The 25,898-nt window shown below is 40.4% G+C and overlaps 1 protein-coding gene across 6 annotated transcripts in view; it reads right to left on the bottom strand.

Moving 5' to 3' along the window:
* The window catches only part of LIFR (LIF receptor alpha), a 53,645-nt gene extending 27,961 nt beyond the window's left edge, over positions 1-25,684 (bottom strand). The window contains exons 1-6 of one of the 6 annotated variants that reach the window (XM_027634746.1): positions 25,569-25,679; positions 24,841-25,093; positions 17,197-17,303; positions 4,985-5,139; positions 4,158-4,278; positions 1,680-1,831 (exon numbers count right to left, since the gene is read on the bottom strand). In XM_027634746.1, the coding sequence (XP_027490547.1) occupies positions 1,680-1,831; positions 4,158-4,278; positions 4,985-5,066 (355 nt within the window). In that variant the 5' untranslated portion in view covers positions 5,067-5,139; positions 17,197-17,303; positions 24,841-25,093; positions 25,569-25,679. Of the gene's footprint in view, positions 1-1,679; positions 1,832-4,157; positions 4,279-4,984; positions 5,140-17,196; positions 17,304-18,003; positions 18,098-19,595; positions 19,963-24,840; positions 25,094-25,161; positions 25,289-25,568 lie in introns of those variants that run through there. The other 5 variants (XM_027634747.1, XM_027634745.1, XM_027634749.1 and 2 more) reach the window with 5 other exon arrangements.
* Positions 25,685-25,898: the final 214 nt, after the last annotated feature.

Below are 25,898 nucleotides of genomic sequence, written 5' to 3'. Positions count from 1 at the left end.
CAGCCCTACAGGTGTTCAACAGCCACATCTCTGCTCTGAACTGGCTAGTAGCCATATAAACATGTAACTCAATCTCTGTAATTAGAATGAGATAGGCTCTGTCATTACTTGAGCATGAAAGTTCTCAGGAAAGCACAGGTGTTGATGAATCACTAGGTAGCATTTTCTTTGGATATCTCAGCATGCAGATATGCGAGTAACTGGTCATGAATACGACTCTTCATAATGCATATTAAGGAGGAAAGGTATTCTGTCTTTTACAACATTCATTCAATACTGCAGAGGCAAAGAAAACATGGTGACAGTCTTTGAAGCATGCATAAGAACACTTCTAGGGAAGACGATCGGAAACCATCCCCAAAAGAAGTAAGTTTTGGATACCAGTAAGGAAGTGGGGATTTGCAACAAAAATGATAGCAGGGAGAAAGGACAGCAGAAGCAGAGGATGGAAGAAGCTCACATGAGGGCCTGAACAAGATCATGGGGAAAGTGATTTTAAGCTAGAAGAAATACTAAAGGCATGACATCATGATGTGGACAGGATGGGGAGATTAAACAGAAGACCTCTTCTACAAATGGGCAGTGATGAAGCAAGAGACTGAGAAGCAGGGAAGAATTATGGTAACACAAGGGTTATGGCAGTTCATTTGGCCTGCTGCAGGATAAAATATATTTTTAAAATGTGTGATACATCCAATTCAGTTCTTAACACGGATCTGAGAGCCTGCAAAGTATTCAGCACAGTTCAACACTGCCTACGATAACCTGTGATGAACCTGAGAGACTCATCCTGCCTGGAGTCAGCAATATCCTGGAGAATGCAGTGCGTTGCCCAAATATTTGTGAGTTGCATTTTGTTAAAGTTCTTGAGCTGCTCTCAACTGTAAATAGAAGCACGGATAAGGAATATTACTGACATTAGAATCTGACTACACTAAAGGACTACGGAATTAAACCAAAACTGAAGCCTAGAGCAAGCATGGAAGATGGTGGCAGTGCCATCTTCAGTTTACAACTTCCTCCTTTGTATGGAAAGAAGTGGGAAAAAGTCTGACTTACTTATGACTCCAACATGAAGTAGTCTATCTTCCAAGAATAAATGTATTTTCTCAGTTTCATATACAGCTGAACAGAACGGGTAAGTTGGGCATATATTAGGACAATATGATCCTGTCAGGAGTGACATATGATATAATTTCCCTTGAAGTATTCTGAAATTGCAGGAGTAAGCTACTTCATTCTGTAGCATCCAAAATGGAAGAAGAGACACTAGGAAGTTTATTCTGCCTTTCCCAAGCCAAGTCTGACCAAAAGCACTTTAAAACCCATGTAGGTACCTCAGTATGTAGATTAGGAATTTGTTTACAAATCCTTCCTAACTCATAAGTAAGATAAAAAAGGGCAAAGAGTTGGGGATGTAACAGTGTTGTATTTTGCTTTCCTTGTCACATTCTGCCCTTGATTTCTCTGCTATGAGCTATGGGTAAGAGGAGTTTTCTTTCCTCTGAAGGATTAGAGAAAAAAAAAACTATGATGCACAGTAGCTTCATATGGACTCAGTATATCAACATTTTACCTATAGGAATACTGTCAAAGAAAACTGCAAACATATACACATCTGGAGAATTGTTAAACACAGTGTAAAGGCTTTGTATACACACATAAAACCTGATACTTACAGATATCCTTCTTGTGAATTTTAAATTCTTTGGTAGCCAAAGCAGTTCCAGAGATGCTGTTTATAGTTATTGTCACTGTGCTGGAGCTGTGTGGGACTGGAATCTCAACCCTTTTCTCCTTAGTTTTAAAACACACTGGAGTGGGGAGATCACTGAAAAGACAGAGAAGATTAAGCAGTTATTTCAGCTGACAGGCAGCTAAGCCAAGTTAAGTCCTATTCTTGGACACTAATAAAACACAAATTCCCTCTAATAAACAGAGAGCTCCATATCAAGTTTGTGAAGGAGTGAGACTTGCACGGGCTTTGGTTAGTATCAGACTAACAGGCATTTCCTCATTTTCAAGTCACTTTCATTGTAGCCATAGGCTGTGCACTAGCTGCATAATGCAACTACCAGTTGTTAAGAGAACAGTTCAAAGTGAAAACCCGATCTTTTATTGAAAATCACAGAATTGTTAAGTTTGGAAAAGACCTTTAAGATTATTCAACACAAATGCAACTGTCAACCTAGCACCAGCACCACTAAACCATGTCCACTAAGCTATATCCACATGTTTTTTGAACACTTCTAGGGCTTGTGACTTCCCTTACTTCCCTGGATAGTCTGTTTCAATGTTTTACAAACCTTTCTGTGAAAAAAATTTCCTAATATCTAATCTTAACCTCCTCTGGCACAACCTGAGGCCAGTAAAAGATACATTTTTGAAACCTACAGTCATCATGAATCAATATTTAAAAATAAGCAAAATAAAATAAAAATTAAAATATTAAAATAAATATAATAAACAAAGAACACCCCCAAAAACCCAACAAAAGCCCAAACCTAACAGTATCTCCCCCACCATTTATGTTTCCTGACTTCCTCTCCCTCCATTTCTTCTCAAAGTAATGGTATATGGGAGCAGATGTACCACCTGTGTCTGCATCTTAGAACAAATTTTTTAGCTTCCTTCTGCTGCTCAGCTCATGAGGAAAGAGTAGAGGGCAGGGGAGAGGACTGCTAAGATCCCAGGTGAAAATACAGCTTGTGCTTAATGTTTGTGCAGTGCTCAGCACGATGTGATCTGGCTTTTGTCTTGGGGATGCAGATATATAGAGGAAACAATAATGGATGGGTCAAGTCCCTTTGCTCATTATCACTGATATGCAACTAGAAAGGCAGAAAGTTTGGAAAAATCCAGACCTTCCTCTTGAGGCAATGATGGGAGGAAGGAAAGCAGAGAGAACAATGCCAGACTTCCTGCTGAGGGACTGTTACTCACTTATGAACTGGAACAGTACTCCAGAGCTCCCATCAGCTGGAGTCAAGAGCTTGGGCTGAACTCTTTAAGATTCATGCAAGACTCTGGGCTAGTGAAGGCCAGCTGAGACTTGAGTGCTCAGAAAGACTATTCCTCTTCTGTACTGAGATATTATTAGAGGATGTTTGGGCAACCAAAAAACAAAACCTCTTTCCCTCAGGGATGTCTGCACTAAGCTCAGCTCTCATCCTCTTTGCTTCACGGCCCCCAGCCTGTTCTGTTTTGCTAAGGAGAAACAGCAGCAGCTACATGATTGTTCCTGTTTAGAGGGCAGTACCTCCTGAACTCTGCACTCCTGAACTCTGGCCACAATGTCACATATATGGATTATTTTTTTTAAATAGAAATGATAGCTGGCAATGCAGCAGGAATAATGAGACACAGAGAATCAAGCATGTAGGTGGACTAAGTGCAGCCAAGCCCTGGGACCCCAAGGAAAAGTCTGAGCTGCCTGCAGAATTTACAGGAAAAAAGACTGTATAAATATCTGGACTAGGCAGGATCAAGATGCAGAATGGATTTGAACTCATCCCTAGCACATGATAAGTATTTGGCAGACCCACTGCATGGGGATTTGAACATGTAGTTCTCATTAGTGAAAAAAACACAGAAGATTTAAGGTGTTTTTTAACTTTTCTAAAAATTCTCCACTCTCATTCACTTCACAAAAGCCATTTTAATTATGAAATAATTTTTACGTTTCTTCTAATGCAATGCTCTTCAGACAATTCAAAATTTATAAAGATTGTAAGGCAGCCACCAAGAGATTTTTCTTGTTTTTCCACATGTGAATCTCAACGCTTATGTCACATATTCTACCGCTTTGGCCCATAACATCAGGATTTGCTGCTTCCAACTCTCATTTCCTTTTGGACTGAACCTGTTTTGAAGATATCCCTCAGACACACAGAGAAGTCTGAGTAAATAAGAGCATCTTCCAGTCCTTTGTAAAGAGCAAGCAGATTTTGGCAGGCAAATTGTTAGCGTGGAATAACTTTGCCAGAAACCCTGCCACTGCCTGAGTTAACAGGGCTTGGAGGGAGCACCACCCAAGGAAAAGTGATGGGGAGATGCTGGGAAAAAACAGCATCACAAATTCCATGGGCAGTGACTAAGGAAAAACTGTACTTTCATCACAATTTGGTATTTTTCAACCAGGTATATGTGAGACTTACTTGGCAGCATAGCAAAAGTCCATTTGTCCATGTTTTCTTCTAGGAGACACATCCCAAGTACAGATCATTTCGTGTAAATTGTGCGTTACACATTTCAAATTCTGGGGGTGCCCTAGAGAACCTGAAATCATAGAAGAAATACAGTCTCAAAACTGCAGGTCAAAAGTGAGCAACTGTAAAACTACTGCTATTGTTCACATCTGTAGCCTTTCTTTTTACAGTTTTATTGCATGCCTGTCTGGCCAGTATTTGAAAACTGTTGAATGATTTGTGTGTCTGATTAGAAAGCCACAGACTCTCAGCTTTCTAGAATTACCTAAGATCTGGGCTTGTACTCGTGTGCATAACACAGGCAGCTGTCTCCTTCCACAATATCTGTTCCTTGCCTAGCCTAATAAGCAGGCTTTGGGCCAATGGCAAAACCACAATCTTTGATGATAAATTTAATGAGTTTTTTTGCTCTTCTCCACTGTTACACATGGAAGGCAATCAATGACAGAAGGGTAGTTAATGATAACGTGTGAAATTATTGAAGACAGCTGGCATACACAGCAAGAAGGTTTCAATGTAGGCATTTACATCAACTGCATATGCAGACTATCAGTTGCGTTATGGAGAATTTAACACCCAGTTTTGCACTGGTTTACAAGATGCTGATGGGTGCTGGAAAGAAGAGACCAGGCCTGGCATTACTTCCCCATGGTGTGGGGCCACAGGGGTGACAGTTTCTGAATATACATTTAGTAGGAAAGCAACGTAATTACAAGGCATCAGTACAGAAGCTCCAAAAAAAAAGTAATTAGTGAATTACACTGCCATGAACTCACCTATCTCTTGGCTATATACTAAGCTTCTTAGGTATAAAATAGCTAGTGCTAAAAGGCAGCGGAGGCTTGAATTCTTCCACATTCTTCTACTGTTTGTTTTCAGAACAGCAGCTTTAAGCAGGAATAAACGTCATCTTCCAACAAGCTGGTCAGTTCTAAAATTAAACACAAAAATAATAAAAAAACCTCTATATAAATTGTAGAGCTGGTACTCCACAAATGCCACATTTTGTTCCATCTACTTTTCTTCTTCAGTACTGTTCCCAGGCGTAGCACCTCCTTTTCCTTTGTCTGTCATGCAAACCTTTTCTCTGTCCCAACAACTCCTTGATGCATACATTTTCAGTAAGCTATTTCAAACACAACCTCAAGAATCATTGACATGTAAAACTCAATGGTCCACAGGCATCATTCAGGACCATCTGATATCAGAACAGAACAGACATGGCATCCCCTGGAACAAGCCTCTTCAACTTAGATGAAATGTCACATTCACAAAGGATCTTGTACACCATGAATGGAAACATCCCCTGCTTCATTTACGCATTTAAGGGGACAGGATAGACCATCTGTTTTCTTCTTTCCTCTTCTCATTTTTCATATTGCTACCATTCAAACCTACGGGATGCCCGAGAGATTGCAGAACCAGATCTGATCACTAAGGATCACTGGTTCAATCCAGTGTTAAATAAAAATGCCTGGAGGAAAAATAATGGAAAAAAAAATATATGAGCAATGCATTTGTCTATCAAGAGATACTTGTTACTATAACTGACACCTCAAGGTAAAAAATTATCTAGAATATTATATTTAATGTGCTCTTTGAAGATAAAGGGGTTTCATGTTTTATAAAGAGAAGTTCAACTCTTCAGTGGGACCCAGGGAACACATTTAGTTCCACCCACACATCAACAACCATCAGTTTATGTTCTCAAAAAGAAAAACTGCAGGAAAACCTATCCTAAAGCTTAGTCAATTCCTGGTACATCATTTACCTGCTACCTGAAATCTCTGAAGACTTGAGCACCCTTCCAGAGACCATAACTCCCATGTAACAAGAGGCCTTCTCTCAGCAACCAACAGCAGGAGCTGGGCCATTTTCATGTTAGAACATGGCCAAGCCTGCCTGTCCTGGAGAGCAGTTTTGTTCCCATTTTGTCCAGGCTCAAAGGATTCTGATGTTATCTCTGAAATCTCTTCCAAAGCTAGATGTACATCATCGTCAAAATAACAGACTTTGCCTAAAAGCCTATGAAATTTTGAAAGAAAGCTCTATTCACTGAAGTCCCCTGTGCTACCAGGAGTATGCTTCCTCATCCCTGCAGTAAAACCATGTATTTTTTATTAATTTTTTTAAAGGAATCCTCCCGCAGGGGACAGCTGGGGATGCCTGAAATGTTCTTCTGTCCCTCACCAATTGGCACTGTGAGAGGAGAAACATATCATAACTACACCAAATAATCCAGAGCTGCTCACAAGAGGCCACTTCCCTTCTTTCTCTTGGTCTGCAATAACCAGGCTGAAGGCAAGTCCCAGGAACACAAGAGATGAGACATGCTATGGTAAAGACCACTGTTATGTCTGGAGGGAAGAAAAACACCTAAAACTTAAAAATTATTTTAATTTCATCATGTCCTCAAACCACCTGAAAATCTCACTAAAAACACACTAATGTAAGCTACACTTCCCCTACACGCACTCAGTTCTTCTTTTATATATTTGTAATCTGTAATATCCACGCTGTGAAACTTGTTAAAAGCCAAAACAAGAGCAGAGGTTGACAAATCTATGTCCAGGCAAAGATGAATCAAGAATCCACCAGCACATAAAATATAATAATCTCTTTGCCTGAAGTCCCCTACCATATTTTGGTGTATCTCGGGGTCTTCATGTATTTGTCCATGTTATTAATGAGAATATGAGATGTTACCTCCAGGTTTGAACCTTGCTCATAAAGCCCTAACTTCATAAAAAATTTGAAGACATCTCAGACAGACCTGGGAGTTACATGAATAAAAGAACTAATTTCTATTTGTGATATAAATGTAAATTTTATGTTTCTGAGGACTTCTTCAAAGACCATTTCTGGTTTCCAGAAAAGTCTAAAATTAAAATTTAAAGTTCTATATCACAATCACCTGACAATCCTCTATCAGCCAGCCTTCTGGCAGTCAAGGAAAGGATAAAAAAAGGAAACCACAGATGCTACTTGAAGGAGAAAAAACTGCTCTGTGATGCTAATTAAATACCAAGCCTGTAGCATTAATCTCAACCCTCTAAACACATTAACCTTGTAGGTTTATGCAAAACCTGTTCATTCAGCAACTATGTGTGTGTGTGTTTTAAGAAAATCTTCTGGTTTTTTGCACCTCCTTCAATACATGGAGTGGCCCTCCGACTGCAGAAGTTTTAAGAGTGCATCACAGCAGTGCATTACAAGATATCTGAGTCATACCAAGTTCTCCTAACTCAAGCATAGTTTTAATTTCTGTTTCAGAGTCAGGTACAGAAGGGAACCTATGTACTCCTATGCAGGGCATGATGAGTGTCTTGTAAACCATAGTCTTTCGTAAGAAATGTAGACTCCCTGGCTCTTGTTTTCTTACAAACATTTTATAACTTGTTGAAAAGTCGGCAAATAAAAGCCTCGTGTCACATAATTAAATGCCATTAGTCAGGAAAAAAGATCTCCATTTATAGTCTTGTTTTAATTATAAACTTACAAAATAATTGAGTTACATTAAAAATAGGAAGTTCACTTTCTTTGGATGAAAGCTGCCTCCTATCAGTTCAACTGTAAATCAAACAAGGCACAGAGGTTTTTCCTTAGCCTAAAAGATATGAGAAGTATGTTAACCTCTAGGCAGATGTACTCTTAGGATGTACAGGACTTTATCTCCTAAGAGTCAGGGATATTATTTAGGACAAGAGAGCTCAACATTGTCAGAGGAAGGCAAAATCTTGACCATGGCTGGCTGGAGCTCAACCGGAGCAGTTACTACTAAGCACAAACGTCTTCACACTGCAAGCCTTTATTTTTAAAAAATGGTACCAAGGGGGTTAGCCAATTGTCTCCACCAGACTAAATTGCAACTAAACCACCTTTAAACAGTTGTTCATCTTAAATAATACCAGCAACAGCACATCCCATAACAATCTAATTTCCTTGGGCAACATATTCGTGTCACTTTACTGGCACTATCATCAGTGTTCCAAATGTGCTCCACAACTATCTCTTGCTCCATTCTAAGCTCATTACCTTAACCTATCTCCAGCAAAGAACAGTTTAACCTCTGCCTTGCAGCAACATCTTACAGAATAGATGACTGATATCAGATCTCTAATATCTCCCTTAAAAACTCCATATTTTAAATTTTTTTTATTTTTTTTTTACCATTTCCCAGTCTCAGTTTCTATATTTCTGATCATTCCTGGAACAAATATTCCTCTGTGAATCAAAGCTGCTGTATCCACAGCCTTGAAATATCTGTGCCCCGAGGCCTGAGCATTACCAAGCACAATGAAGGAACTTTTCTATGGCAAACCTATGTGTAGTATGTGTTTACACAGCTCATGACATGTTTGCTTTCTCCCAACATTCAGACCTTGTTGACTTGATTTCAGTGTGTGATCCAGCCCCAGATACTGTATAAAGCTGCCACGTAGCTATTTATTTAGTACTTCAGACTCCAATCTCATCCTCAAATGGACTGCAAATGTCCTGACTTAGCGTGAGTGTATTTGCACAGCAAATTCATCTCAATGGCCTTGCCTGAAATGGTCTTTCACTTTTGAAATTTTCAAATAAGGAAAGAGCCTCCCATAAACCTATGCTAAGGAACAATACCACGTGTGTCTACAAAAAGTGTTCACAAGCAAATTCATGCCATACTGACAGCAAAGGCTTGACAGGCTTCAGTATATAACTGCTCATACTTGAGAGAATCTACTAAAAGCAGGATTCCATAATAACTGTTGGAAGCTATAGTACGTGGGGATGCCATGACTTCTGCCCAGAGCTTTATGGAACTACCCTTGTGCCTGAGGTCGGAAAGAAGAAATTTTAAATTCCCTTTCATGCAGGTAAGGTAGCAAAGGAACAATTAGACTCACACTCCTATTCATTGAAGCCAACAGTTGATGGCTGATATTTAAAACAGCTCAATACCTACCATGGACTTTTAAATTACTTTTAAAGATGTTTTGATGCAGACAGTGCATCTACTGGTGATCAGATAGATAAGAGAGGAAACAGTACTCCAAGACAATAATGTGTGCCTAGGAAAATATCTGTGGACAGCTCTGCTTCAAAATCTTGTCAGCTGTAAAGAAGGTTAAAGATTTCCTGAGAAAAGGGGAGCATTTAAGCCATTACCAGCCCCTTTAGATTTAACCTCTTAAAGGGAAAACCAGAAAATAACTGGTATGTCTCCTACTGACTGCGCTTCTTATTATATATTTCTTGGCTTAACTGATTCTGAGTATCTTCTTTTTTAAAAGCATAGCTAACCAAATGCTCAATTCTCTTCAAAGGGAAAAAAAAGTGGTTTTTAGTCAGTTGCAACAGATTAGTTCTCTAAGCACAAAAGTTCTCCAAAGTTTTGTTCTACTATTGAGTTTTCTGGTCTCTGAGTGTATTTCATTGTCAAGTGCTTGGAAACCACTTTGAAAACAAACAAACAAAAGGGCTAAAAAAAAAAAAATCAAAAAAAAAATCAATAAACTTTCTGGCCTTCTTTCTGCCTGCAGTCCGATCTGACAGTCACAAGCCTCCAGATCTGTTTTTTCATACAAATGTTTGCGCTCCACAAGCAGATACTAGAAAAGAAATTATTAAAAAGTCACCTTATACAAAAGGTTTAGGGAAACTGTAAGTGGAGAATACTAGTCAAAATCAGTAAAAATATATGTATTAAACATAATAGAAGAGATCTGCTTGTCCATAAATTTTCTCAAGTTGCATTTTTTTTTTCTCCACAATTAAAGGTACCATCACAATAATTTGCCACCAAGTGGAACATTAAAAAGTCTCAAGGAAAATTACATAGCACACCACCAAAATGTTGTAGAGACTGATGAGAGGCTGCATTTTTGGCAATATTGAGCAGCCATAATCTCAAATAATCAAGCAGAAATGCAGGTGCTAAGTCTATGCCTAGATCAAACCTTATTGCTAGAAGAAATATTACTCTGTTTAGCAGGTGGAGAAAGATCATTTTACTTGTGTCTGCCCAAAGATACTAATTCAACATTCAAAGTGAAAGAAAACACACTTACATGCAGATAAAAATGCATATATCAAATTACACATCCTACTTTTGCCAACAGAAAGCTTCCAAAAAAAAAATTCCCCTATCTGAAAAACCATGCCAGAAATACATATTTCTGGGAAACCAAGCAAACTGCCAATACAGCTGACAGTAAAGGCAATGGACACAGAAACAGAAGATGAACTGGTTTCCTTTAGAACAGCTTTGCTGATCCCACAGTCTTCATCCTTTGACTTTAAAGCTATCTGAGTAACAAAAAAAAATGAAAGTAGAATTAATAAGATTTATTTGAGGGAGCTTGGCTGTTTTTCAACAGAGTACATTCTTCCACATCCTTTAAAAAATTTCCGAAGTTGAGACAAAAATCTTCAGTAATCTAAATGCAGGCTTTCCCTCTCTGTTTTATAACATGGCACCATTCCACTTTATAAAAGATTCACAGGACATGAATCACTAAAACTCGTTTATAAATGAAAACTGAATCCCATTTGGGAATCTGGCTTTCCCCAGTTCTGAGGAATTAATGTAAGAATCTGCTATTGCTCTATCTAAAAGTTGATAAAATAATTCAAGTCGCCTATCTGCATGCTCTCCCCTAATCTGCAGCGGAAGAAAGGAAACAAAGACAGGGTGTTAATATATTATTCAGTAAATGTGCAGGAGTATACAAGGCAAAATTTTCAGTCATATGAGACATTTGTTTTGCCGGGTTTTTTTCCCGTCAAGCACAAGGAGAAAAATTCCCTCCTCATTGCTTCCTCTAACTGCCAAACAGCAGCATCACCTCTGAGATACTGGGAAGCCACTGCAGTTATCTTGCAGCCACCTCAGCCTGCCTCTGCTCTGCAAGGTGAAGTGAGAAGTTGTGACACAACACACAGCATAAGGATCAACACTTCAGCAATTCATTTTCCTGGTCACAAGCACCATCTACAGAGGCAAGCCTTTCGGCAAGAAATTTTAGCAATAAGAGTAAAGGTGCACCCCAGATGCAGTAAGTGTTTCAACTCTCAGGTTCTAAGGCCAACTTGCAGCTGCCCTTGCTTTCCAGTAATTTCAGTTCTTCCTTTTTTTACCTGATCCCAGGACAGTTAGACACTGGAAATACAAATAAGCAAGCTGCAGACTGGGAGAGCTGTTGGCTGCTTCCAGGTAGCAATTAGCATGAGAAGCACCCTCACCTGGCTAGGAGATGAGAAAACAAATCCATGAATAAGTGCCACAACTCAAGGATGATTCTCTGAAAGCATTTAGTACCAGCTGGACAGCACAACATCAACACACACACACAAACTGAGACCTTAGGACCTGCCTTTTCAAAGAAAGGAAAATATGTAGCAGAAGCAGATACCACATAGTTTAATCACAGCCATGGATAAAATTTTGTGAAGGATTTAGAAAGTACAATGAAAGACTCCTTCAGGTTACTCCCATAAACCAAAAATCCCACCAAACAAAAACAAGACTGAGACCACTAGGAAGAATTTCCCTGCTGGAACAGATGATCTGGAGAGAAAAAAACAGTGACACTCAAGATGTGGAGCAGCCAGGCAGAGCAGGGGACTGAAAGGGCAGAACAAGCAAAGAGACACTCTAGGAACTGATGGTTTATTTTTACCATAATTAAAAGTTAACTTAGCAGATGACATTTTTTTTCTTTTTCAAGCAAAAGGTACATTTTTCACACTTTGCCTTGTGGTCTCACTGAATTATGCCTGTCTCCAATTAAACGATATATTAATTTAGAAACCCTTAGTCCTACCAGAGTAACTGTTTCATGCACTGTTCAGCATATCCCACGAAGAGCGGTCTCCAAGCCAGATGTTGCATGATCTCCTAGTGTGAGATTTTCAGAAGAACAAAGGCACTTTCAAAGGAAAACTGTGTGTCTAACTCCCAAGTCTGGAAGTCCTTGCCATATCAATTAGCCATCAAGCACGTAGTTAAGTACATGCATATCCATCACTACACTAAGAACACAACCACTGCTCTCCAGATGGTAACAACAAAAAAACAAACTCTTCTGAGAAACACAGTGAATCCGAATACTACCAAAAATAGACTAAATATGTTTTGGGATATCTGCAAGCCTGTTTGTGATTTATTGTTATTACATATTAGGCCAACGTTATTATAGATTACCCCTAAGGCTTATTAGAGATCAGAGAAGGCACACTAGAGAGGTCTGGATTTCAGTTCAGTAAAGGTTGACTTCACTCTGCAGCCATTTCCTCAGCACGGTTTCTCCATCCAGCTGCAGGGTTTCACCAAGCTTGTTAGGACACGGTATGCTGAGACCTCATCTCCTCATCCTGAGTGAACTGAACCTAAGCAGCGTGTCCAAAGGTTATTGCAGGGGTAAAAGGGACAGACAACGCATGATCAGATAAGTCCAACTTCCTTAGGAAGTCAGCTCAAATTAACAAGCACAGATTCTTCTCCCACTGAGGTGCAGATGGAAACCACCTAATCATCTCAACAAAGAACAAAACAAAGGGTGAAGGTTAGGGGACACTACTGGCCAAAAGAAGACTTTTGATCTCCTAGGCTATTGTGCTGTGCAGAATAAGGAAACGGCTCAGAGTCATTTACACACTCACGTTTTAACCCATTAAAAAAATTTTCTTGATACTTACTAAACTGACAAACTAATATTGCTTGGAGGTGAAGGATGTATTTGTGTAAATCTGATACAGCTACACATATTTCCTGATACGCTTGAATTTGGTGACCTCACGGTCGACACATTTCCTTGAATTCTTGTGCTCTGCAACACAGCACGGAATAAGCACAGTGAGCAAAGGCACACAAGTCTGACTTTGCATACATAAAAAATGCCTCTTATCATGACTGCAATGGCTACTCACTCTGTCTTTTTAGTACTTAATACAGGTACAGAGCATAGAAACAAATGCATCCACATTTTTTTGCAGTATATAAAACAAGAATCCAAAGAAAACCCACAGAGAATGTTTCCCACTTCTCCAGTGCTTACTGCACATTTCAGTTTTGGGGGTGTGTTTACTGTTAGCCTCTAGGTAGTTCTCAAGACAGCAAGTCTTCAGAGGAAAATGTCATTTGTCCACAATGTCAACCGCGCTTTACTCCATGTGAGGTTCAAGGGCCAGATCATATCACTCAGATTTTACAAAGAGGACTGCAGAATAAAATTGCTGTTCCTTATCAGCCATGTTATCTGCATAACTCTGTCCCTGCCAGTTCTTTTCAGCTTATACATCCTTATGAACTAATAAAACATTAAATACATTGACCTAATTAATGAAAGAATTTATTTTCCTTAACCTGGCAATGTTCAAAAACTTATTTTGGACTTTATGACCTTTAATCTTCTTTCCATCGCAGGAAAAGCCTAATTAGTTTTATAAGAGAACACCGATAATTATTGAAGTAATTCCAAGTGCGATTTTTTTTAAACAACTGGCAATGACCCAAGGGTTGCAATCCTTCATTGTTTACAATGAAACCTGTGGTATTCAAATTATTTTTAAGGTACAATGAACTAAATCCCAAGAAAGTCTGGCTCCACGTGTACAAACAGCATATAAATAGACTGAATGCTGAAATGTGGCTTTCACACTAAATAATATATTGAGAAAAAGGAACAATAGTTATGTGATATCCTTTTAGAGTGAATGCAAAGAATGAGAGTCACTTACGAGAAATAAATTGATTTCTTTTACTAATCAAGGAAATGGGCAATTCCTGAAACTATAGATCTATATTTTCTGATAAATTCCCATTGTACTAATCTTTGTTGAGACTTTAAAGCTCTCATGCCCTGCTATATTTCCACTCTTAGTAAGTATGTGACATATCACATGACGACATACTGCAGAATGTTATTATGTGTAGACTAGCCTTCCACCAGGGTGGGCAAATGCTTTACTCTCTGCTCCGCTCCCAAGTGGCCCTGAATGCTGCCATTCCACTCTCAAAGACAAAAAAGGAAGGTCTACAATATAGTATGACATTATCAGAACAAGCCTGTCCATGTGTAATTAGACAGCAGTTGAACTTCTTTATTTCTTTTACAGGCTGTTTTAGTTGTACCTTACTCCCCTCGAGTTTTTCTCTTATGCATATACATGCATATCCTCCTTTTAAGGCATCAAACTGTAGAAATTAATCTTAAGTACTCAGAATGCACAGTTGCTCATAGTACCAGTACCCCCTCATTCTCTTGCTGTTCACAGCCTTCACTGGAGCTATGGACCCAAAAGTCATGCAGGGACACCTAATTCAGCTGTCTGAAGCTAATATTACTCCTCCTTGTCCACTCTGCTCCTCTCACAGGGGTCCCCAGATCCCTGCAAAGGATTTATAGTGCACTTGTGTATCTTCTAGCAGCACAGCTAGCAACCCAGTATCTCAATATAAACTGATTCATTCATTTCATCCTTTCTATCCCTCTAATACACTCAGATGCTGCTAAAAAACAGAGAATTTCATCTCAGTTTTAGTGTGCTCCTTGACGTTATCCCCTCTAAAAACATGCAGCACTTCCTTAACTGTGTTGCCCTAATCAAAATAAATAATTTACTGCAATGCCAAAGGCACAAGATGTAGTTGTTTTACAATTAAATTAACACCTGACTTTCCATGTCAAATAAATTAGACCGATCATTCAGTTTAGGAAGAGCATTGCATAAAAAGAAAACATAAAGTTCAAATTTTCTTTTCAATTTCTGCTAAATTATTTCAAATAAGATTCAAACATAGACTGAGATCTCTCAGTTCCACTAAAAAAGAGATGCAAAAAACTTCCTAAGTATATTCGGAATAATCTAAATGAAAAGTTTACGTTTTGTCTGCTGGTGGAGTTTTCTTATATTAGGAAGTTTCTTTATTTTCCTCAAAGCTCTTTAGATGTTTCATGGAGGGTCTCAGAATGGACTGTTATAAAAGTTCTCTGCTAGAGCAAACTCTGAATCATTAAAATAATGCTCAGTGAAAGAAACAAAGCAATGAAGATATGAACATTTTAAAATAATATGCAAGATGGTTAGGACCCATAATTTTTATTGCTGTAAAATAAACCAATGTTTTGCTGTCTCTTTTAGAGCTTAGGAAAAGCAGTAAATCAAGTACCTGTGTATAATCCACCAGCAAGTGCTTAGACAGCAGTGTCTGCTGCACCCCATTTAAAACTGAAAGCAGCTCACACAAAATTGAGACTGCTACTAACAGAACATAGAGTGATTCAGTTCCACAAGTGTCTCTTGAGGTGATTCACATTTCGAATGAGAAAACAAACCAGAAATTTTCAGGGTCACATCTCACATCTTCACATCACTTTCACATGACCATCACTACAGCATCTGTAATTTGCATCTGCTCCTTCTCCCTCAATCCTCCCTTGAAAGTGAGACTCACCTCCTGAAGTTCTTTTTTTTTAGCTTCTCTTCTGAAGGTTGACTATAAAAAAAGGCTGAGGAGAGGAAAAAACAACCTTGGATTTTACACACACAAGTCAGTCCAAGTTTTCTATCTTTGCTTAACAGGGTTCTTCCTTCCTGCTATTATTAGTAAATCTTACAGTTTACTTCTCTCAGCGCTGAGCTGGCAGATAACGTACAAAAGAAGAAGGATTTCTTACTTATTAGCTTCTGACACCAATAAATTCTGTATACCTACACAGCAGAATGGAAAAATCTCTTCCTGTGGAAGGCTGTTCATCACATTTTTCATGCATTGTTGCTGATAAGTTTAACTTTTTTGTTTCACAACTCAGCAATGAAACAGCTATTGTTTCCAAAGTGCTGAGCAAGTTCAACTGTGGGAATGAGAGACGTGCAGCAATTCTCAATGGTCTCTCTGGTGGCTGCAGATTGAGGTGCCCAGACATGGGGGAGAGAACATGGGTGCAAGGGGAACCTGAAGAGAACATCAACTGAAGAACTAACCTTTTGGTGTAAGTACATGAATGACATGTTCTGCTTCAGTTTATTTTTAGCTTCTATTCCAGTAGGAACAGAATTTCCTTAGGAAAAATTCTGCTCTTCATGCACCTAAAACAGGCCCATCCAGATACATAATACATGAGGCACAAGGCCAAGCACATTCTTACAAGTTTACCTGTCTAAATCCAGAGACCTGAAAAACCTTTAATGTAAATTTCATGGTATGAAACACCAACATCTTACTTTTTCTTTCTTTTATGAAAACCTCTTCTACACAAGCTTGTGCCAATCTCACCATGAAGCAAGTCATTAGAACTCACACAGTATTATAAGAATAACACCACCTAAGATAACTTTGGAGAGTTCTATGCTTTCCCATTTCTGCAACTTTCCATACTAAAGTGCTACTCAATAAATCTGTACAAGGATCATATATGCAAAACATATTTAGGTAAAAATGCATATGCCTCAGGGACATAAGTATTTAACTTTAAAACAATATATATGCAGGAAATATTTGCAAGCCACAGAAGAAGGGCCTAAAAAGATCAGAGATACATGTAAGTACTAGGAATGCAAGTAACAAGTATCCTTTTTTTTCCAAATAAGAGAATTAAAGAACCCTAAAACCAAACCAACTGACTATCATTAAAAATGGCAGAAAATTAATGCACATTATTTCAAAAGAAGAGAGAGACTCGGGGCAATTATTACCAATACCTGCTAAACCGTTATTAAAGTGCCAGTTCATCAAATAGCTGGGTTTATATTGCAGCACCTTACTCATCTTAATTCTTAAGCCCCATGAAACAAGCAGTTAAATGCCATCAGAGATCACCTGTGCCCTCTGATGAGAGGGTATTTCAAAGCCATGGAGTGCTGCCTCTGACTGACTTACTGCAGATTTAAGCAAGATAAGAAGCCTCAGTAACCACATATACACACATATTGCTCTTGAATTTGCAAACACATAAGTAGATGACTAATTCTAGCTTATGAATAAAGGCATGCATAAACTTACATTTGTACTGTTGGCAGGAGCCCAACTGCAGGAGCCTGTGACAGGCTCAGTCCTTAGTCTTCAGTTTGGGAGAGCTGAATGCTGTACTGGACAGCCACATGAGGTACCTGAAATTAAAAGACTCATATATAATATCTTGCTAAGAATGCTACACTAGAGGATCACTCAGAAAAGATGTGGAATTACAAATATACCTTCAGTGTCTGAGTGTGTGGAGAGAAAAATCAACATTATTTTGCTGAAAGCCTGTTAGTGACCTAATTCTGTGGGCAGCTATTGTGATGCTGAGTGTTTGCTCCCATTTTTGTCTGCAGCAATCACTGCCCAAATTCCAACCCAGAGTTACCTACTGATTAGCAAGCATGCATACAGCAGGGCAAAAGGATAACAGATAAGAATCTAATGTTTTCTAGGATATGTTCTTCACATATTAACACCAGCTGCACCACTCATTAGTTGAAATACGAGGAAGCAACCGGAAAACATTCAATTTTCAAACTATCAGTTATCATAGCTCAAGCAAAAATAAAAGTTCTCACAACTTAATCTGTATGGATCAGGTTACCTTACAAAAGTACTTGATCCAACAGCACAAGAGAAAAACTAGTCATTCACCAGCAGTGGAAGTAGTTTCATCCAGTACAAAGTTGATTTATACAAAGGATCAAATGATTACTTTGAGTAGTTTGGGTCTAAGAGATTATCTGTTGTTACAAAGGCTAAAACAATGCAACTATTTAGTTCAGTGAGGTTGCTTGGTCACAGCTCTCAATTACGTGCACAGAGAAAGGATTTAAATTAACCCACCACCTAAGACACCAGAGGAAATGCCACATAGTAGACCTCCACTGAAAAGTGAACATTGTAAAAAGTAAAACTAATTAAGCATTGGCAAAACTCTCCAAGGGAGGGGGGAACTGATTAACAAAAAATAAGACTAGATGCATTCCTAAAAAATCTTCTAAATATGGGCTCACTACAAATATAGGGCTTCCTATATTAAAGCCTTTAGTTCATATTACACCAATGTCAGACTAGAATAGCAGAAATCATGGAGAGATCTCACATAAATATGCATCTTAATGCTGAAGAAATACAATGTACAAGGGACAAACTACAGACTTTGAGGTAAGATTTAAAATAAGGGTCACATGACACCTTGCTGGATTTACATTCAGACTGATTCTGATTCATTTGAAATATGTGGCAACATGTGGTCAAAAATACTTTCTTCCAAAAATTTCCCATCATCTTGAAAAAGAGACGGGCCAGTCACATTTAACTTGGAGCAGAAGGCTGTTCTATATTGGGAATTGTGACAATGCTGTTCTAGCAGATGAATTATGAGTTACGTGCCTTGAGACCTGTGCACTAAAAGATTTCCCAGAGCCATGGGAAGCATTTGGAGCAGGGGGAAGAAGGGGAAAAGGAAGAGGAACAGGTAGACTCCAGGGAACAGATATTATTATCCTCACAACCAGAAGAAACCCTATGAGGAGTAAAAGAGTTTGACATTTACAGTCACCTCACACACACAGTACTTCAGTTCTTGTTGTACACAACTCAAGACAACACTGACGTCTACAATATAAATCTCATTTTTGTTTTGTTTTTTTCTCTCTCTCCTCTCTTTTTTTCTGCCTAGAATTAAACTTTGAAAGCTTATCTCCTTGGTTTTAGCTCCAGACTAGCTGTAAAACCTCAAAAGTCAAACATATCTTTTGCCGCAAGTGCTGAACTTGATCCAAAACATGAATTATTGTAAAAATTAGCTGCAATTGGAACACTTATAACTCACATTCACCTTTGGGCTTCAGAATCTGCAGAAGCTCCACCTGTAATACTGACCACTATAATTTTCTTCTGAAATTCATTTGATTTAAGAAGCCTTTTTACCCAGCAGTAATATTAAAACCAATTATTTAAGAAAGATATTTTTAAGCTCTGTCCTCACCGATTTTACAGTTAAGAGAGGCCATTAGATCACTCGGTTCAAGAAGTGCAAAACCATGATCTGCCATCCAAACAGTTACATAACAGGATGAGCAGCACTGTTGTCTTGGTACAAGAGCTTCTGGATGACCACGTTAAGTCCTGTTTGGAAGGAAGAAGGGTTGCCAGGCTAAGGCAGACACCACCAAACAACCCCAAAAGGAAACTGCCTGTCCAGACCAGCCACATGCTGAGCAGAGTCATGGCTCTTGTTCCCCTTGTCCAAATTTCCCTCTCATCTGGGTTCTCCAAGGCATGTGGGATACAACTCTCAATTATGCAAGTAATTTGAAATGCAGCTTACAAAGTTACAGAAAATATGAACATTAAAGATGCTCAGACCACCCTGAAGGACAGCAGTGTTGAGATGTCTTCACCCACAGCCTAAATGCTGTAGATGGGCTCACCTTCACACTATTTGAGACCACCATGTTCAAATCTGGACTAGACATCTTTGCAGCAAGCGGCCTGGGTAACCATCTGGCTCCAAAAGAGCTTTTCCTGCACTTCTGAGTTCAAAGCCCTTGAAGTGAAAAGAAAGAAGTTTTTAAAGCTTTTGGCTGAAATGTGTGTCATGCCCAAGGCCTCAATGTGGGGGGCATTCAAGGGCATAAAGCCAGCTTGAATAGAGCTGGCTCGCTCTGCTCACCACCCTAGCCAAGCTTGCCATAGGCCATATCCACGCCATCCAGAATAAATGCTTAACTATCCTTAACTATGCTATCTAGTGAACTGAGCTTGTATTTCCTCTTGGAGGGAAGTAACTGATTTCTTCAGTGAGCAAAACTAGCTTAAATGGCTGGCTGTGGCCCAGAAGTAAAATAGGGACAATTTCTGAGCCAGACTGACAGTGTAAACCACCTTCAATCATCCCTGCTACTCGTACTTTTATTACACCTTTAAGCAACTTGTGCAATAATGACAAAATTATGCAAGCATAAGGAGCATTCCAGCATACTTTTCAGACAGTGTTTATCACCTAAATACACTGCTTTATTTAAATTCCATGATTAGGCACTACGAACTACCAGGCAACCTTGAGATGAAACTGTCAAGGTTCAGTCAATATTACAAAGCTGTTATCAGTGCAGCTGTAGGTATAAAGAAAGCAAAAATATATACCTCTAATTTTAGAATATGTGTATGTTCCAAAAGAAAGTACTCTTGACTGATGATCAAAACGTAGTAAGCAATACTGGTAGAGAACATGGGTATAACGTTATTCATCAATATGGAATCATTTCCCTTATCCCCTGCCCTCCCCCCAAAAAAACCCAACCCAACCCAAACCAAATGAACAAACAAACACAAAAGAAAAAAAAATAAAAAAACCCTCACAATAACATTTCAACCAAAAGCAGCCAACTGGCAAGGAAGATGCAGCAGCATAAAAATCAACCTCAAGAAAGTGCTACTTTATCTATTAAAGGACTAACACCAGGAGACTGAGGCTGGCTGAAAGGCTGTGCTTTTGGTTTTGCAGGAAACTGCCCCTGAATTGCTGGGTTTACAGGAGAGAAAGGAGACTCTGCTCCCTGACGACACATAGCCCAAGAGAGCGAGGAGCTGGTACTAACAGCAAGCTGCCAACAGAGGTGGTCCATCCTATGCTGTGGGCTGTGCTGAGAGTCTGATTTTTCACAAGGTAGGAAGTGAGGCAGAAGGAGCAGGGAATTGCTACAGTGCTGTCCTTGTTTCCATGACACGTGCTTTTATAACTTGTGCTCCCTGAGGTAAAAGGCATAATTTGGACTCAACAGCTGACAACTCAGCAGTTCTCTGCCTGTGGGATAAGGGAAAGCTGGTTCTGTTGTAGCAACAGTTGACCCCACTCCAGTGCCAGCTCCAGACAGTGCATGGAAAGGAGGGCAGACATATGCCCTTCAAAACCTTACACCCTGACCAACATTCATACCAATGGCTTAGGAGTTATTTTTAGTTTAAGCACTTTCTGCTTGCAGTGAAACCTGCTACTAGGAGTGATTCCAAGAGACAGCAGAAGGGAAAGGCAGACAGCAGCAAAGTGGCAAAACCCCCTGCTGAGAATTTCTGGTGCAAGGACCTTACAGACACAGCACAGGAGGGCTCCCGCAGTCTGTAAATATAGGCACTGCACATTTTCCAGAGAAAGTAGGATAGCAATGATAAGCAAAAACCTGATGGTACATACGAAAAACAGTCCCCAGATATTTTTCTCAGAGAGCAATAAGAACCTCCAGACATCCTTCATTCTAAAACAATAAGTCAGTAAGGAAGGAAAACAAAGAACACAAGGAACCTCTGCATTTTCTGTATCCTAGCTGCCCCTAAAGCCCTCAAAGGGTAGGTAAGAAAAGAGATCTGTTCATCTAGGAACTTCTATGGCCCTCATCATTGCCATACTAATAATTCTGGAAGAAATCTATAAGATCCTGGAAGATGAGCCCTGGTGACATTAAAGCACCTATAAACCCCACACTTTTGATGCTTCAACCAAAAGAAATGTTCAAAAATCCCACTTAACTGCAGCTAAGTATTCGAGAGGGGAAAAAGAAAACAAAAGGAGAGGTGATGATAAATTTTGTAGGCATCAGCATGCACAGACGCATGCTCTCATGTTTGACAGGGCCACACCACCTGCCTGATGCTTAGACACTCAAGATTCACAAAGAAATTACTCCTTGCCTGTATCTGCTGACAAAAAGTGCACAGACCACAGAATCAGGTTCCACAGAAAAATGAGAAGCTTTTTGTATTAAGTCATAGAAAAAGAAAGCAGCAGGAGTGTTCCCTTTCCTAAGGCAACTGAGCCACTGCAGCACTCCCTGGGGTATGGCAAACACCTCTGACCACCTCCAGAGACTACTCAAAGTGTCAATGGCATTTCTCTCTGAGGCTTAAGTAACCACTGTCTCAGAGCAGGACTCCATGTCCTTGTGAGAGGGCACTCACTGGAAGTCAAGGACTACGGACTCTAGGTCCTGCTTCCAAGGATTATTTTGGTCTTTTACATTTAATTGGTGATGGAACAAATTGCATCCAACAGCTTGGGAGTACAGAGCACAACCACCTCTTAAGTCGTACATAGAAGCAATTTATTTTTCTTATTTTTAGACAGAAATTTGATGCCTGGCAGTCAAAAAGTAGTCATAACTGAATCTCAGGGGGAGAGACACCAAAACATGAATAATTTCAATTATTTCTAGCTACTTATGGTAAACAGAGTAAAACTGCCTTTCATACCCATTCTCCATGTCTTCCTGCAAATGAATCAGTGGCTAACTCAGAGGAACAGCATCCCTTCTCAAAGAGCCATCAGTATTCTGTTGGCGTTCTCAACCCTCCCACCTATTCAAGTATCTTTAAATCTCCTTCAGCAGACCTTTTCTTCTACTGCTAACATGCCTTCACTTGAATCCTCTCTGTATTTCAACACATCTGAATCTAAGATCCCAGTGTTTCAATTAGTACTGCATCCTAGATCAGTATGTACTACTGAAAATGAAACAAAACTAATTCCAAGAAGTTTTCTGGTTTCTTTTTTCAGATTTCCCTTCCGTTGTCCAAAACCTGTCTTTCAACAGCTCAAATAAAAACATTGCAAGGTAATACTTACTATAATTTAAAACTATATCAGATCATTTTTGCTTTCATCCAACTAATGTATCAACACTGATACTGACTGCTGAATTTTCTCTGCATTTCTTTGAGCACTAGCACACAGCTTAACTGGAAAAGAACCTCATTCACCCAGTCACATCATCGACTAAGTCATTTGCAGAAAAATAATCCATCTTCATCAGCCTTGTGATGCACTGCACTCTGCAAGACAGAGTTGGTATTTACACACATCTAGACCGCTTAAGAACTGCCAGTCTTCTGGAGGTTTCAACTTTCAGGTGGAATTCTTACCAACGCATGAAGTTTAAACACATCGTCATAAGGCACAAAATTTGCTGTCAGTCACTCACTGGATTAAACAATCCAACATTCATACTCTAAGAGAGCTGTTTCTAATACATTGAGAAACTCTGTTCTAGCATTACCTATGGATGCTAATAAATTCAGATATTTTTTGAACATTTACTAAAGCCCTGAGCTGCATGATGTTGAAACAGATGTGACCTTATAGCCATAGACTGTAACTTAACAAGCACTTGAAAATTAAAGCCTTATGAATACCTGCTAAAATACCAGCAACAGCTTTGCCACCTGCGAAAAAGTCTTCCTCTCTTTCAGAAGAGCATCTCCACCCAAATTGCTGTTCCCATGTATTCCTTATTTGCCTTTGGCAACTCTCTGAGAATGCCCTCACCTCCCTTTCCACAGCACACCTGTAAAGGGATTTTGCACAATCTTACTCACAGATAGTGCTTGCCATGGGTTGCTCTAGGTGACTAAAGCTGCGTGTTTGGAGAGTGCACAATGGAAACTGTTATCAGTTAATAACACTGATTAAAGTTTGAATAGGTGAAACAGCAATAAGATGAAAGGATGCAAAGACTTGGTAAACAGAAAATAAAATAAGGTGACTCCCTAAAAGTTATACTCCAAATCAGCTCCAGCTCAGGGATTTTTAAGCCTTCAATTTCTGCAACATTTTCCAGCTTAGATCATAGACCTGCAGTCTACTGACACTAGACTGTCATTCCTTAGACCTCTCAGGAGTAATCTGCAGCCCTGTCTCCGGTAATGACAGGCAACTCATGCCAAGAAATACCAACCAACTGCAGATATGGCGCTACTCATTCTGTGGGTCAACTTACGGCATTTGCTTCTGCCTCCTCCACATCCAAATCCTTCCCCTCATCAAATAAATGATTTTTGTTTTGACCTTGATTCACATTGTGGTCAAATCCAAGTGACTTCTATGTCTGTGCTTAGCTTTATGTACAGAGTTCAACAGAAATCAAAGCTTATCTTTATCACCAAAAGCATACAGCATACAATGGTTGACAAGCTAAGTACAAGCACAGACTTTTTGCAGATCAAGGTATTCATGCATTCTTCCCTACAGGATGTGCAAAGCTTTATATATAAAGCACGTGGACACTGATGGATCTACATCAAGCAACATACTGTCTCAGTTGGCATTGCCACATGCTGATTTGAGAGGGAACATGGCATGACATACCCTTTAATCTTTCCCACAGCTACTAAACCTCCTAAGTCTGATTAACACTCTGGATTCATGCTGTGGGGTTGAACTAAGGGTTTGAGAAGAATTTGAAGAATTCTTCTACATTAAGGAGAAAAGGCAGAACGGACTGCCAGGTGAGATGTCAAAGGCAAGTCACACTGCCTTACTTAGGTCAAGCTGGGTTTCAAAACAGCAGAAATCTACCCCACGCCCATGCTTCTCTGAAGGGAATTTGTCAAGGTATGGATTGATTATTGAGTATGACTATTTGACTATTTTTTCAATGGTGATTTTAAGTGTGAAAGTCTGTGGAAAAGAATCAAAGTGACAACTCCTAAACAACAGCCCATGGTCCAAGTTTCCCCAGTACTAGATGATTATAATATCTATCCAGAGCTTTACTCCCACTGATAGCAAACTTCCCAGACACTCAACACTGACTACAATTAAAAAACAAACCATGCATATAACCAATTCCTACCAAAGCAAAACACAGCATGCAAGCACAATATGCCTCATCCAAATATACTTACACACGTTGAATTTTAACAAGGGAATAACCTTTTCAGAACTACCTCAGAGGCTTTGAGAGATCCGTTTTCAAACACGATCTCTGCACACATCAGAAATTCAATCACCCAAAACAGACACAGCAAGCTGTGTCTCCACTGCATCGGAGTCCTTGCACAGCTAGTGCGCAGCGAGGCGCCCAGCATGTCTGGATGCTCCCCAAACGCAGAAGGGACTCTGGATTGTCCTCCCAAGGTCCCATTTTTCAAAAGGGTGCTGCTTATTCAAAATAAAATAAACCAGAATAAAATAAAATCACAGAAAGAGGTATAAATAGTATTTACCCGCCGCTCAGTCCTTGAACCAGCCAACCTGCCGGCCAGCAGAATGAGCTGTTGACAAAACACAGCCTCTATTTAAGTCGCAGGCTCCGGGCAGCGGCGGAGAGGAGCTGCCGGTCTCCCCCCGCGCCCTCGGGGGAGGCTCTGCCCCGCTCCGCGCCCGCACCGGCTCCGACGGCGCCGCGCCCCCGCCCCCACCTGTCCCCAGCCCCGACCGAGTCCCGAGCCGCAGGACACCAGCAAGGCGAGCTCAGGGTCTCCGAAAATCTCCGCCGCCAGACACCCCCCCTCCGCCCCTCCCGGCCGGCACCTCCCCGGGGCGGGCAGAGGGAGGGAAGGATGGAGGGAACATCCATCACTGCGCCCCTCGGGCCGCCCCCTCCCAGGTGCATGTGGGTCCTGGCACTCACCCGCCGCCGCCTCGCCGTGCCCTGTGGCGGCCGCATTCCGCGGGGTGCGGGGGCTGTGCGCGCTCCCGGCGGCCCAGCTCCGGCGGGCAGCAGTGCGCAGCGCCGACAGGAAGGAGGGATGCAGCCGCGGAGGGAGGGAGGGAGGGAAAGAGAAGGAGGGAGGGAGTGAGGGATAGAGGAGCGGGGCTGGCGGGCTGCCCGCGGGCGGAGCCTGCGCTGTGCACCGCCCGCCACCGCCCCCGGCCCTGCCCCGGGCACCGCCGGCTCCCGCCGCCCGGCCCGGCCCTGTCGTTGCTGCAGCCCCGGTGCTGCCGGGTCGGAGCTGCCCAG

The sequence above is a fragment of the Corapipo altera genome, unplaced genomic scaffold (genome assembly GCF_003945725.1).
Source record: "Corapipo altera isolate COAL_440 unplaced genomic scaffold, ASM394572v1 61411, whole genome shotgun sequence".
Lineage (NCBI taxonomy): Eukaryota > Metazoa > Chordata > Aves > Passeriformes > Pipridae > Corapipo > Corapipo altera.
The sequence above is the reverse complement of the archived record's forward strand: the minus strand, read 5'-3'. Positions and strand labels throughout refer to the sequence as shown.